General features: G+C 40.8%; 2 protein-coding genes across 6 annotated transcripts in view; one reads left to right on the top strand and one right to left on the bottom strand.

Annotated features, from left to right (window-relative positions):
* LOC132896319 (transmembrane protein 106C-like) overlaps window positions 1–2,039 on the top strand; it is a 42,554-nt gene extending 40,515 nt beyond the window's left edge. For both annotated transcript variants that reach the window (XM_060937064.1, XM_060937065.1), the window contains exons 6-8: window positions 246–295; window positions 462–515; window positions 848–2,039. In XM_060937064.1, the coding sequence (XP_060793047.1) occupies window positions 246–295; window positions 462–515; window positions 848–1,022 (279 nt within the window). In that variant the 3' untranslated portion in view covers window positions 1,023–2,039. The remainder of the gene's footprint in view (window positions 1–245; window positions 296–461; window positions 516–847) is intronic.
* Window positions 2,040–2,257: 218 nt separating this feature from the next.
* Window positions 2,258–13,736, bottom strand: part of LOC132896318 (microphthalmia-associated transcription factor-like) — a 63,256-nt gene continuing 51,777 nt past the window's right edge. For all 4 annotated transcript variants that reach the window (XM_060937060.1, XM_060937062.1, XM_060937061.1 and 1 more), the window contains exons 5-9: window positions 3,787–3,904; window positions 3,651–3,707; window positions 3,485–3,560; window positions 3,258–3,405; window positions 2,258–3,155 (exon numbers count right to left, since the gene is read on the bottom strand). In XM_060937060.1, coding sequence (XP_060793043.1) covers window positions 2,865–3,155; window positions 3,258–3,405; window positions 3,485–3,560; window positions 3,651–3,707; window positions 3,787–3,904 — 690 coding nt within the window. In that variant the 3' untranslated portion in view covers window positions 2,258–2,864. The remainder of the gene's footprint in view (window positions 3,156–3,257; window positions 3,406–3,484; window positions 3,561–3,650; window positions 3,708–3,786; window positions 3,905–13,736) is intronic.

Below are 13,736 nucleotides of genomic sequence, written 5' to 3'. Positions count from 1 at the left end.
TTAGAGACGGGTATGGGGCAGGGTGTAGAGACGGGTATGGGGCAGGGTGTAGAGACGGGTATGGGGCAGGGTGTAGAGACGGGTATGGGGCAGGGTGTAGAGACGGGTATGGGGCAGGGTGTAGAGACGGGTATGGGGCAGGGTGTAGAGACGGGTATGGGGCAGGGTGTAGAGAGGTACGTTATCACCTACTGATTGTTTTTTCTGCAATGACTGTGTGTGTGTGTGTGTGTGTGTGTGTACAGATGAACTTCACTGTGAGTGTGGAGATCAGCGGTTCGCTGTCTTACGTGTAGTGAGTTTACTTTTATATTTATAGCGAATTCACATTTAACACCTGATTCACACCTACACTGAGCTCATGGTGAGATAAGAGTTTTTTGTGTGTTGAAGGGAGAGAGGGAGGGAGTGTGTGTGTGTGTGTGTGTTGAAGTCTGATGCGTGTGTTCTTGTTCTCACAGTGCTTTCTGCACCATGGCGAGTATTAAGGTTCACAACATCGTGGTGTTCACACAGTGAGTCTCTCATTTCACTCCTCATACAGTTCAAACATGGATATTACACTGAGTCAATACATGAAGCTTAATTACACACCAATTCACACTCGTCACACGGTAACCGCACACTCTCCAAACACTAATTACACATTTTCCCCACACTAATCACCCTACTGTCACACACATCACAGACTCATCACAGTTTAACTCATTAATCACACACTGGTCAGATACTCATCACACTATCACTCAGGCAGTGGTCACCTACTCCTCATACACTGATCACAACCAACTTGTTGACTTTTCCTGAAGAGGGGTCTCTCTCTCTCTCTCTCTCTCTCTCTCTCTAGGACATCTGTAAAAACGTCCTACATGGTTCGCAGTGCACAGAACACACTGGAGGCTTATCGCTACATTGACTGTGGTGCTAACTCCACCCTGCACCACCCACTTGACCTTCACGGCTCTGTGCTGCCCCACTTAGGCCGGAGGACTCTGTACACACACACAGCCTCCTTCTATTAAACACAGAATAGCATCATGCTATCTTTAAGCCGGCGCTATTGAGCGTTCCTCACAGTACCTCGTCCCATTAACTGAGTGTGGCTGAGATGCTGAAAGCTAATGTTGAATTCCTTTTGGATTTAAAAAAAAAAACAAAACTGCTTCCTGTTTACATTCTTGTCTCAGGTCACTCCTGGTGCATAAAGGGTTAGTGCTTAGCTTTAGCAATTTGTATTTTTGTATTTAAACTAAATTTTTGATTTTCAGAATAAATGAGGTGGACTGAAGGTGCGAAATGTTTGCATGTGGTGTTACTGCTGAACAGATGCTAATATCTCAGGTCACTTTTTTTACTTTAGGATCATTGTAGCCTTGTAGAATAAAGCAGAAAGACTTTTATGTAAATGTCCGTGTCACTGAGATGCTAAATTCCACATGGACAGTAAACTGGATGAAAATACGGGTGTTTAAAGTTAGCATTAGCATGTGTTTCTGTACTTGAAGCAGAAGAAACTTTGTACTTTTTATTAGCTGTAGCATTTCTCATGTGTTCAGAGTATTGAAGATTAAATTTTGTAATTTAATTTATAGTTATTTTAATCATAATGAAGTGTATAATCACATTTAATAACTCTGCTGTTTGTTTTTCTCAGTCACAGAGGTGTGAGATGCTCAGATGAGACGTGCTTACTGTTTACACACATTTTGCCCAGGATAAAGTTGTACTCTCGATAGTAAATTATCCTTCAACATCACTTCTTGAATTTAATTAACATCATTAAAGTTATCAAGTATGATGATAACCTTCTGAATTTAAATGTTTTATTTTGTGAGCTGTTGATAGCTATGACTTTGCCTCCTCATGTCCATGATGTTTACCTGAAAATAATAGTTTATTTTATTCATTTTGTGTTTATTATTATTATTATTATTATTATTATCTTTAATGGTAAAATTGAGAATTGCTGCTGTTTGCTATCTGACTCAGGCATAAAACCCAAAATCCAGCCCAAATAAAGGGGGAAAACATTCCTTAAGTATTTTTGTGTTTGCTGCTCAGTGGGTTGGATTGGGTTTATTTATTTATTTAAATAAAGATATTTAGGATTTGTGTATATTAATGTGAAAGTTGGACTTTTCCCAGTTTTCTCCTGTTTGAAATGAGGTGCGTGCGCGTGTGCCTCTGGCGCTGTTGTCTGGGAAGTGTTTGGAGTCGACACACTAATCAGACACGGTGATCTGTTTTAGTCCTGACTCTTGGCTTTAATGAGTAAAACTGTCAGGTTACATTCATTCATAAATAAACAAACTTTATTGCACTAATTTATCAGACAATGAAATCAAGTTTTCCTTCAGAGCATTAACTTTACAGTCAGGAGCAGATAAATAGCTGTGTGTTTGGAAGATAAATTCACTATAAACAGGACCTGTGGAAATTAAATTCTACACACAATACATTTTAAATTAATGCTCTAAACATTCACATTCTGCCTAAACCATGACGGTGAAGTTGTACGTCTCTGCAGCGTCTAATCTAATGTCTCTATAAACGATGTTAAAGTGCAGTGTGACTGCGAGGTTCTGTGCTGAGGAGGATGAGTTTATTACTGATGTCTAGACTCGGTGTTTATCTACAGCTAACATGCTAATGAAGTTATTAATCACTCACATTCAAATCATCACCAACTAGATTAAACTGGAATTCTGTTTGACTCTACTGATTAATTTTACTGATTTCAAAGTAAACTTAAAATGCTTACAATACATCGTTTAATATAAAATAAAACTAGTGTAAATATAGAAAAGCAAGAAGTGCTTCTTCAGAAAATAAAATATGCATCGCTGATGTCAGACCAGGAAGTACTAACATGTGCGCTCCTCCATGCTAATGCTACTCTTGCTGCTGCTGTTCTTTGGTGAAAGGCTTGTTGTTAATGGCAGCTCTGTCTCCTCCATCAGCATGTCTTCTAGTTTTGCACCTGTTGTCTTGGCCATGACCCCATAGGCCCCAGGGTCAGAGGTCATGATGTGGCCATTTTTGGGCATGTCGCAATCACCCAGTATCAGCTCCTGTTTGACTGGACAAGCAGAATGTTCTGGAGAACAGAGAGGTGAGGGCATGAGTCCATGAGCTCGAGCCTGCATCTCCAACTCCTACATTAGCAAAGAGAACAGAGAATGTGCTAATTAGCATTTCTTATTCAGTAGAACACGGAGCCTTTCAGCACACGTTCGTGATGATGCAGAGCTCTGTACCTGTACCCGCAGCATCAGGTGGTGGTTGGCGATCTCCAGGTTCTTTTGTCGGGTCTCCAGCTTTTTGGCATGTTGCTGATCCCTCTGCAGCTTCCTGATGTAGTCCACTGAGGCCTTCAGAATAGTGCCCTTGTTCCAGCGCATGTCCCTGAACAGAAACACACATACACTGAGCTGACAGTAGCAGATCTGATGGTCCAGTAACAGTCTTATGGTGATTGACGTACGGGTCGTTGGATTTGGGGATGAGAGTGCCAAGCTCTTTAATGCGGTCGTTGATGTTGAAACGCCGTCTCCTCTCGACTGCAAGGAAATGGGGAAAACATGAAGAGAAAATAGATTTGGTACTCACAGTAAGTCAGTTTTATAAGAAATGGGTGTTGGGGAACTCACTCAGGTTGTGGTTGTCTTTTTTCTGTCGTTCCTTTGCAAGAACACGAGCGTCTGCATCTGAGAGAGGAAGTTGTTTGTTCTTGTTAAAACTGTCATGTTATTCAGATTAAACAGTCGTGTGTGTGTGTACACTTACCACAGAACTCCCTTTTGATGTTGGGCAGGTTCTCAGGACAGGAAGTGCTGATGGAGACAGCGGGCAGAGCTAAACTCTGATCATTATAAACATCCATCAGATTCACTGACAATGGGATCTACAAGGTTAAAACACAGGATTTAGTTCAGTACCTTGGTGATTTGAGACAAAACCCCAGAAAGACAGCTGTGTCTCTGCTCCAAACATACTACAAATGAAGTGTAGACTACCTGGGGTTATTTATTTAGCTTGGTTTGGGACAGCTGCAGATAGGAGCTTCACAATTCTTAGACTGCTAACATCATTGTTGTGTGGACACACACGGTAGTGCACTCTCTTTAGACACATTACTTCAGGTATATGATTTAATTCAGTTTTATTTTATTTTCAGGATGTACTAGTGCATCTCAAAAAATTAGAATACCATGAAAAAGTTCCTTTTTTCATTATTTAATTCAAAAAGGTAAACTTTCATATATTCTATATTCATTACATGTAAAGTGAAATATTTAAAGCCTTTTTTGTTTTAATTTTGATGATTATGGCTTATAGCTGGCGGCACGGTGGTGTAGTGATTAGCGCTGTCGCCTCACAGCAAGAAGGTCCGGGTTCGAGCCCCGTGGCCGGCGAGGGCCTTTCTGTGCGGAGTTTGCATGTTCTCCCCGTGTCCGCGTGGGTTTCCTCCGGGTGCTCCGGTTTCCCCCACAGTCCAAAGACATGCAGGTTAGGTTAACTGGTGACTCTAAATTGACCGTAGGTGTGAATGTGAGTGTGAATGGTTGTCTGTGTCTATGTGTCAGCCCTGTGATGACCTGGCGACTTGTCCAGGGTGAACCCCGCCTTTCGCCCGTAGTCAGCTGGGATAGGCTCCAGCTTGCCTGCGACCCTGTAGAAGGATAAAGCGGCTACAGATAATGAGATGAGATGAGATGGCTTATAGCTCATGAAAATCAGAAATCCAGTATCTCAAATTATTAGAATATTCCCTAAGATCAATCAAAAAAAGGATTTACAATACAGAAATGTCCAACTTCTGAAAAGTGTATTCATTTATACACTCAATACTTGGTTGGGGCTCCTTTACCATGAATTACTGTATCAATGCGGTGTGGCATGGAGGTGATCAGTCTGTGGCACTGCTGAGGTGTTATTGAAGCCCAGGTTGCTTTGATAGTGGCCTTCAGCGTATCTGTATTTTTGGGTCGGGTGTTTCTCATCTTCCTCTTGACAATACCCCATAGATTCTCTATGGGGTTCAGGTCAGGCAAGTTGGCTGGCCAATCAAACACAGTAATATCATGGTCAGCAAACCATTTGGTAGTAGTTTTGGCACTGTGGGTAGGTGCTAAGTCCTGCTGGAAAAGGAAATCAGCATCTCCAAAAAGCTCGTCAGCAGATGGAAGCATGAAGTGCTCTAAAATCTCCTGGTAGATGGCTGTGTTGACTTTGGACTTGATAAAACACAGTGGACCAACACCAGCAGATGACATGGCACCCCAAATCATCACAGACTGTGGAAACTTCACACTGGGCTTCAAACACCTTGGATTCTGTGCCTCTCCACTCTTCCTCCAGACTCTAGAACCGTGATTTCCAAATTAAATGCAAAATGTACTTTCATCTGAAAAGAGGACTTTGGACCACTGAGCAACAGTCCATTTCTTTCTCTCCTTAGCCCAGATAAGACACTTCTGACATTGTCTCTGGCTCAGGAGTAGCTTGATATTAGGAATGTGAAAGTTGTATCCCCTTTCTTGAAGATGTCTGTTCGTGATGGGTCTTGATACACTGACACCAGCCTCAGTCCACTCCTTGTGAAGCTCTCCCAAGTTCTTGAATCAACTTTTCTTGACAATCCTCTCAAGACTGCGGCCATCCCTGTTGCTTGTGCACTTTTTCCAGCCACCCTTTTCAGCAATGACCTTTTGTGGCTTACCCTCCTTGTGGAGGGCATCAGTGATCATCTTCTGGACAACAGTCAAGTCAGCAGTCTTCCCCATGATTGTGGTTGTGTGTACTGAACTAGACCGCGAGATACACTGTGTTCATACTGTTTTACTCAAACTCGAAATGAAATATTCTAATATTTTGAGATGGGTTTTTTTTTATGTTTTTGTACTGTATGCCATACTGATTAAAATAGAAAAATGCTTGAAACATTTTAGTTTATGTGTAATGAGTCTTTAATATTTAACATTTTCACTTTCTTAAATAACTGATGGAAAATATCGAACTTTTTCACAATATTCTAATTTTTTGTGATGCACTAGTATATGTCTTTTAACATTAAGCACAATACAGTTTTACAGAGGCTCCAACTTGGGAAATTGCAAAGAGGGAGATTCTCCCTCTCTGCGAGTAGCTCGGAGGGAGACAATGTAAGGGAGTTTATGTATGCGCGTGTGTGTGTGTATATATATATATATATATATATATATATATATATATATATATATGTGATTCACCACATTTCGTGTCAATTAAATCTTAGTAACAGATCTGGATAAATCCAGTAACTATAGACCAAACCTTTAATATGCCTACAGTCAATGTTAATGTCAATAATGACTATTATAAATTGCCAATGGTAGACCCTCTGATGATAATATTCTTCTAATAATATTCTATTTCTAAGTCTAAGTTAGTAAAAGTCAGACAAAAAAGTCAGACAAGTTGGCTAGAATCTAACGTCTGGTCTGGTGATCTAACCCTGTCAGATATAGGGTCGTCTTGCTGCCGTCGAAAATAGTCCGCCATTCGTCCCTGGCGACCATCACGACGGGCGATCCCAACTTTATCTTGGTGATTTTCTGATATTTTCTCTTCGTAGTTTGGCTTTCACCATTTCCACCAATGGAACTTTGTTTCATTATCTCATTCAAGAGAACATAAAGTTAAAGCCGAGCAGGCGATAAATGCAGATGCAAAAAAACAAACAAAATGGTTGAGTGTCGCGGGTTTTCTCGTACGTATCATTAATAGCGCCATCTGTATGCTTTATTGGTAACTGCTAAGACATTGGGTGGCTCAGTGTGACCCCGCGGTGTACCGAATTCCACTCTATTCATATGCATGCTTGATCTGCGCGCGCAGGCCTCCGGTATTCACTCCAATCCCCCCCCCCGTTACGCCGATCGGTGTACCGACCGGGGAATCAGCATATACCGTGGGGTACACACTTGAGTCCACCCATACAATGTCAGACACACGAAAAGCAGAAAGTCAACTATTAATTTTCGTCAACAGAAATGGATCAAGGTCAGGGCTCCAGCAGCATTTTAAAATCACTGAGGTCCGTGATGCGCAAAGCGTGTGCTGAAAAATGTTCGCCATATTTAAATGAGCGGGGTGAATTACACACCACACAAGAGATCTATTCCTGAAATTACTTTTCATGGTGTTTGAACTGAATATCATCAGTTTTGAAAACAAAAAATCATGTATGTGGCAAGAGTAAGAATAATTTAAGCTTGTTTAATGGTTTGATCTGGCCCAAGCAATGATTACAAAACTGCGCTGCTTCGAAAATGTAAATTTAACAGCTTCATGAAAGTGTGCTGATGGTTACCATGGAAAAACCGTGTCTCCTGCACTGTGTTCCTCCCCTGAGTCACGCACTCGTTCGCTTTTGTGTTCTTGGTCTCAGAGCCGCGCCCACGAAACAGACACAGAAGACAATCAGCGTTTAACATAATTAGCAATGCACTTTTTATGGAGACGTTTTAATGTTATTCTTTATTTTTTATCCAGTTGAATATTTAGCATACAAATGTATTTTCAGCTCTTAAAAATGACCGAGGTCCGGACCGCGGGAGCCTCATAGCTGGCTACGGCCATGATCAAGTTATATATTGTTTTAACTAATCATGTGTAGTAAGGGCGGGCGGGAGATTATGTTGTGAGCGGGAGGATTTTCTAAATGTTCCCTAAAGCAGGAGATCTCCTGCCCATGGCGGGAGAGTTGGAGCCTCTGGTTTTACAGAAATCTGCATGCAGAGTTAGAGCCCTAATGAACAATCCAGAGACAGTGATGAAGAAAAACTCCCTGAGTCATGTCAGAAACCTTGGGAGAAATTAGACTGAAACTGAACCCCACCCTCTTCTGGCTGACTTCAGAGAGTAAGATCATAAATCATTACATTACACAGGTGTAGAAAAATAAAAACAAATACAACAATTTAATAAAACAAACAGTACTGTGTTTACAGGATGTTTAGTACAAACATGAGTTTTATTATTTCAGAAGGTTTTTTTTTTTTTTCATTAAATCCAAGTGAATTCCTCCACTGACACATATGCGAGTCTTAGGCATAAACTGTTTTTAGTGACTGAAATCTTCAGGGTATACATTTGGGACTGTCATCAGGGATTCAGACCATGACTGTCTGTCTGGTGCTTTCTGATGACAAAATCTCACTGGACCTCATCAGAAAAGACGCACTTTTTTCACAAAACATTGGATCAGAGCACTAGATCACTCACCCAGTTGTGCAAATCCACTTTTAACATGACTAAAATTACTAATGTACAGCTTCTTCCACACAAGGTGTTTCACAGAGCACACATTATATAACAAGTAATGCAATGCACTACCATACCACAGTATCTGAGGTGTACCAAGATGTTGAGCCCATCACTGTAATTGCCATCATAACTGCTTTTTCCCTTTATCTGAGTGCTGCTATCTTCATTTAGCTTTTGGCTTGGCCTGTGGCCTTGTCTACATGTATCTGCATATTTTTGAAAACTTACTTTTTTCTATCTGTTTTGAAAAGGATCACATTCACAATACACACTTTTTTCAATCCCTTTTTAAAGGGCCCAACAGTGGCAACTTCGCAGTGCTAGGACTTGAACCCTGAATGTCTTGAGGGGATCATCAGATGGTGTTGCTATATGCCAGGGAGAAGGTGTGGTATGGCACCCTTAAAGGGAGAGAGAGCAGGGGAAGCAAGGAATACCAAGGATCACACACACTGGTTCCTGTCTGGAGTGCACTATGTGCTGGAGCTTGCCCTGCAACTCCCATGTGGAAGCAACAGTGCTGTCTGTCCTGACTAAAAAGCATGCTGAAGTTCTGCACTAGCTAGCTACACAATGTGCCACAGCACCTGTTTTCTCTCTCTAAGATAGAAAGTGCCCCAGCTCTGTAAGGCTTCCTGTACAGTTCCAGTACCAAAACCAGGATCCCTCAGCAACCTTAAGGATTACAGACCTGTTGTACTCAACTCACACATCATGAAGACATTGGAGAGACTAGCCCTGAAACAGCTCAGACCTTGTCATGGATGGTCATGGGCATGGATGATGCTCTGATCTACAGGCTGCACAGAGCCCACATACTGTATACCTGGACAAGCCTGGAGCTACAGTGAAGATCATGTTTTTCATGTTGGATCACATTGATGTTCCTACAGTGAGCAGAATTATGGACTGCCTGACCAACAGATACAATGTGTGAAGCTCCAGAGTGGTGTGTTGAAGACATTGGTCAGTAACACTGGGACACCTCAGGGAACAGTTCGATCACCTTTCCTTTTTACTCTCTACACCAGTGGCGGCTGGCAGTCTTTCAAACAGGGGAGGCTGGTCGGTTACGATATTTACAGATTTTAAAAGAAAAAAACACATCAATTTTGCCCATACTCTTGCCTCTGATCTGGCTGATTGTTGGCAGGGTCACAAACTGTGAAATAACAGGTTCTTTTGGCCCATTAGCCTACTGTCCAATATACATGATGGTGGTGTTGGGGGGGGTATATTTTAACATTTTATATTTTAAAATTGTGGCATGTTGTTTAAAAATTGACCTCGGCTGTGTTTTTGTTTAAAAATGTTTTCCAAATTGTAGCTGTGTTTAATTCATATCCAGAAAAACATATATTCCAATATAATATACTCAGGGCGGCACGGTGGTGTAGTGGTTAGCGCTGTCGCCTCACAGCAAGAAGGTCCGGGTTCGAGCCCCGGGGCCGGCGAGGGCCTTTCTGTGTGGAGTTTGCATGTTCTCCCCGTGTCCGCGTGGGTTTCCTCCGGGTGCTCCGGTTTCCCCCACAGTCTAAAGACATGCAGGTTAGGTTAACTGGTGACTCTAAATTGAGCGTAGGTGTGAATGTGAGTGTGAATGGTTGTCTGTGTCTATGTGTCAGCCCTGTGATGACCTGGCGACTTGTCCAGGGTGTACCCCGCCTTTCGCCCGTAGTCAGCTGGGATAGGCTCCAGCTTGCCTGCGACCCTGTAGAAGGATAAAGCGGCTAGAGATAATGAGATGAGATGAGATAATATACTCAGCATAAACATTTTAAATAGATTCTATATTTTTGGTCCATCCATGACATATTACTAAAGTAGCCTATTTACTGTTGTTGATGTGGGTCACTTGCTGTTAGCCAATTCACTTTCTCGTACCAGGATTTGATTTGATTTATTAAGGATCCCCATTAGCTGGTGCCTTAGCAACCAGCTAGTCTTCCTGGGGTCCGCATTAAAATAAACATACAACAATTATACAATTATAAATATAAAATGAATACACATCACATCAAGCAATGAGCAACAAATAAAATACATACATTGAGAAAACAATAACAGCATTCCAGACAACAGAAACATACAGTAAATTACTGTGTTAAGTAAACCTTAAGAATTCTTTTAAAAGATAATTTGCTAAGAATACAGAGGGTTTGGGGCAGGTTATTCCACAAAGTCAGTGATCTAAAAATAAAAGATCTCATTAATGCATTGTTTTTGTTTTTTGAAGTGGGTAATTCAAGCTGTCCATTACTGGAAGCTCTAGTGCAATGATTATGCATAGTATTACTAAAAACTATTTGTTCGTGTATAAAAATTGGCATTTTAGAGGTCATAACTGACTTGAACAGCACAAGTGTATTACACTTCAACCTATTTTCAACAGTAAGCCAAGACAGGCAGGCATGCATTCGGCTTACATTAGACCTTGGTGAGCAGCCCAGAACTAACCGTGCTGCTCTGTTCTGAACTACCTGGAGCTTCCTAAGGTCACCACTGTTAGCAGATGACCACACCATTGAGCAATAATCAAGATGACATAATACCAAACTCTGAACTATCTGATTTAAAAGTGGACGGGCAACAAAAGAAGCACATTTCCTACAAACATCTATTGCTCTTCCCATTTTTAAAAGTATATAATCAATGTGCTTAGACCAAGACAGAGTGCAGTCCAGCATCACTCCAAGGAGTTTAGTACTTTCAACTTGTTGAACTGCCAAGCTACACAATTTTAAATCAAGCTTTGGGCTTGTAGATAACCTGTGCCTGGTTCCCAGCACAATACATTTAGTCTTAGAGATGTTAAGCACGAGTCTGTTACATACTACCCAGTCATACACCACATTTAATTCACTGCTCAAAACTTCATTAAGTACATTACATGATTTTGCAGAACAATACAATGTTGAATCATCCGCGAATAAAACAGTTGTGGCACTTTTGGTAGCCCAAGGTAAGTCATTAGTAAATACAGAGAAGAGCAAAGGTCCAAGGCAACTACCCTGTGGGACGCCACACTCTAGACCTCTGCTACTCGACAGGCTGCCATTAAGATATACCTTTTGTGATCTGGAGGACAAATAACTTGTTATCCATTTTAGAGCAGAAGAGTTAAAACCATAACATTTAAGTTTTTCAACCAGTAGTAAATGGTCAAGCACATCAAATGCCGCACTAAAGTCTAGCAGCACAGCTCCCACCAGCATTGAGTTATCTATAGCCTTAAGCCAATCATCAGTCATCTGTATCAGTGCAGTAGAAGCGGAGTGACCAGCTCTATAGGCATGTTGAAAGTTAGTTAGCAAATTATTTGATATAAAATAAGCTTGAATTTGTGAATACACCAACCTTTCCATGATTTTGCTCAAAACAGGTAAAATACTAATGGGTCTAGAATTCTTTTCATTAAAAGCTGCCTTGGTATCCTTAGGCAGAGGAATAACCTTTGCCTCTTTCCACCTCTTTGGACATAGGCCCACCTCCAAACTTCTATTAATAATGTGGCATATAGGAGATGCAATGATACCTGCAGTCAATCTCAGCACTTTACTGTCAAGGTTATCTAGTCCTGCTGTCTTACTATCAGGAAGAGAGCGGAGTAACCGCTCCACTTCACTGACTTCAATCTGAAGAAATTTAAATTCACACCTTTTGTCTTTCATTATTATTTTCTTAATACAGTCATTTGCTTTGCTGTTGTTTGTAATAGTCATGTCCTGCCTTAGTTTAGATACTTTACCCACATAAAACCCATTAAAATGATTTGCAATTTCACCTGGTTTAGTGAGGACAAGTCCATTTGATTCCACTAAGGGAGTGCCCACAGTTGTCTTTCGACCCATTATTTGATTAAAAACATTCCAAATTTGTTTGCTATCATATCTCGCATTGTATAACCTTTGTTTAAAATATTCCCTTTTCTTCACCTTGTTAAGTTTTGTAACCTGATTACGCAAGAAGCAATATTTATTCCTATCATCTATCGATCCCGAGCTGACAGAGGCCTTTCTAGCCCTGTCTCTCTCTGCCATTAGGGTCCTAATACTGTTGTCAAGCCATGGGGCAGACCTATTTTTGACCATGAACTTTTTTAAAGGAGCATGCTTGTCTACAACACTCATATATATTGACATAAATAAATCTAAAGCAGCTTCAGGGTCATCCTCACTACACACCAAGTTCCAATCAATATTAGATATTTCATCAATAAACAAATCTTCATTAAATCTCTTATAAGACCTTGTAAAAATTGTTTTAGCTTTAAATTTTGGAACCTTAGTTTTTCTAGTGACCGCTATTATATTGTGGTCACTGAAACCTACAGGGACTGAAATGGCCTTAGAACAGTGTTCAGCAACATTTGTATAAATATGATCAATGCATGTCTCAGAAGTATTGCCATCACTGCCTAGATGAATTCTTGTAGGAGATGCAACAATTTGAGACATATTACAAGTATTTAATATAGAGAGTAACTTATTCTTATTTGGACATGACTGCACCAACCAGTCCACATTCATGTCACCCAACAAGTAGATTTCTCTATTTTCATCTGATATTCTGTCAAACATCTCACACAACCCATTCATATAAACAGCATCTGCACTAGGAGGCCTATAGAAGCAACATACTATAATTGGTTTTAAATAAGGCAAATGGACTTGTACACAAACAGCTTCAATTTCTTCACTCATCAGATCATAACGTATTTTAGCAGGTAAATCATTTTGAACATAAACAGCCACCCCACCCCCATACATATTTCTATCTTTTCTAAAAATGGAGAAACCCTGAATAGCTATGAGTGAATCAGAGAAAGAATCATCAAGGTGGGTCTCAGAAATAGCAATGATGTTAATGCAGTTATCCCTGACAATATGCTCTACATCATGGTACTTATTGCGCAGACTACATACATTCACATGAGCCAAAACTAGGCCCTTGCTGAGGCCTAGCTTTATGCAAGGCATATCAGTGTTTGATGTAGTCATTGATGTTTAAAGAAAAATGAAAAGTTTAACAATAACATAAAATAAAATCAGAAGGCCTTCATCTCTGAGTCCTACATACCACTCCTCTTCGTTCAAGCTGGTGTGGAGGACAAGAGTGAGGGCAATGCAGCCCCTCGCTCCCTCGGTGGGTGGGACACAAGGCGATCATATCTCAAGTAGGCAATGTCCCCTCTATCCCATGCCTCCTTGAGTTTAGGCAGAGCTGAAAGGAACGAGTATTATTCCCTACCTTTTTCACCAAGTCAATTTGAGGCGTTGGTCTACCCTGCTCTTTAATTTTAATTTTTTCCTCGAAAGGAAGACTGGCAAATGGCTTCGCCAAAATTAAATCAGCAATGCTTGGCATCCATGCGCAGCTTTCTTGCTAGCTGACTAGCCCCCTCAAGTTCAGTCACTCAAATAAAC

Source organism: Neoarius graeffei, chromosome 13 (assembly GCF_027579695.1).
Source record: "Neoarius graeffei isolate fNeoGra1 chromosome 13, fNeoGra1.pri, whole genome shotgun sequence".
NCBI lineage: Eukaryota > Metazoa > Chordata > Actinopteri > Siluriformes > Ariidae > Neoarius > Neoarius graeffei.
The sequence above is the reverse complement of the archived record's forward strand: the minus strand, read 5'-3'. Positions and strand labels throughout refer to the sequence as shown.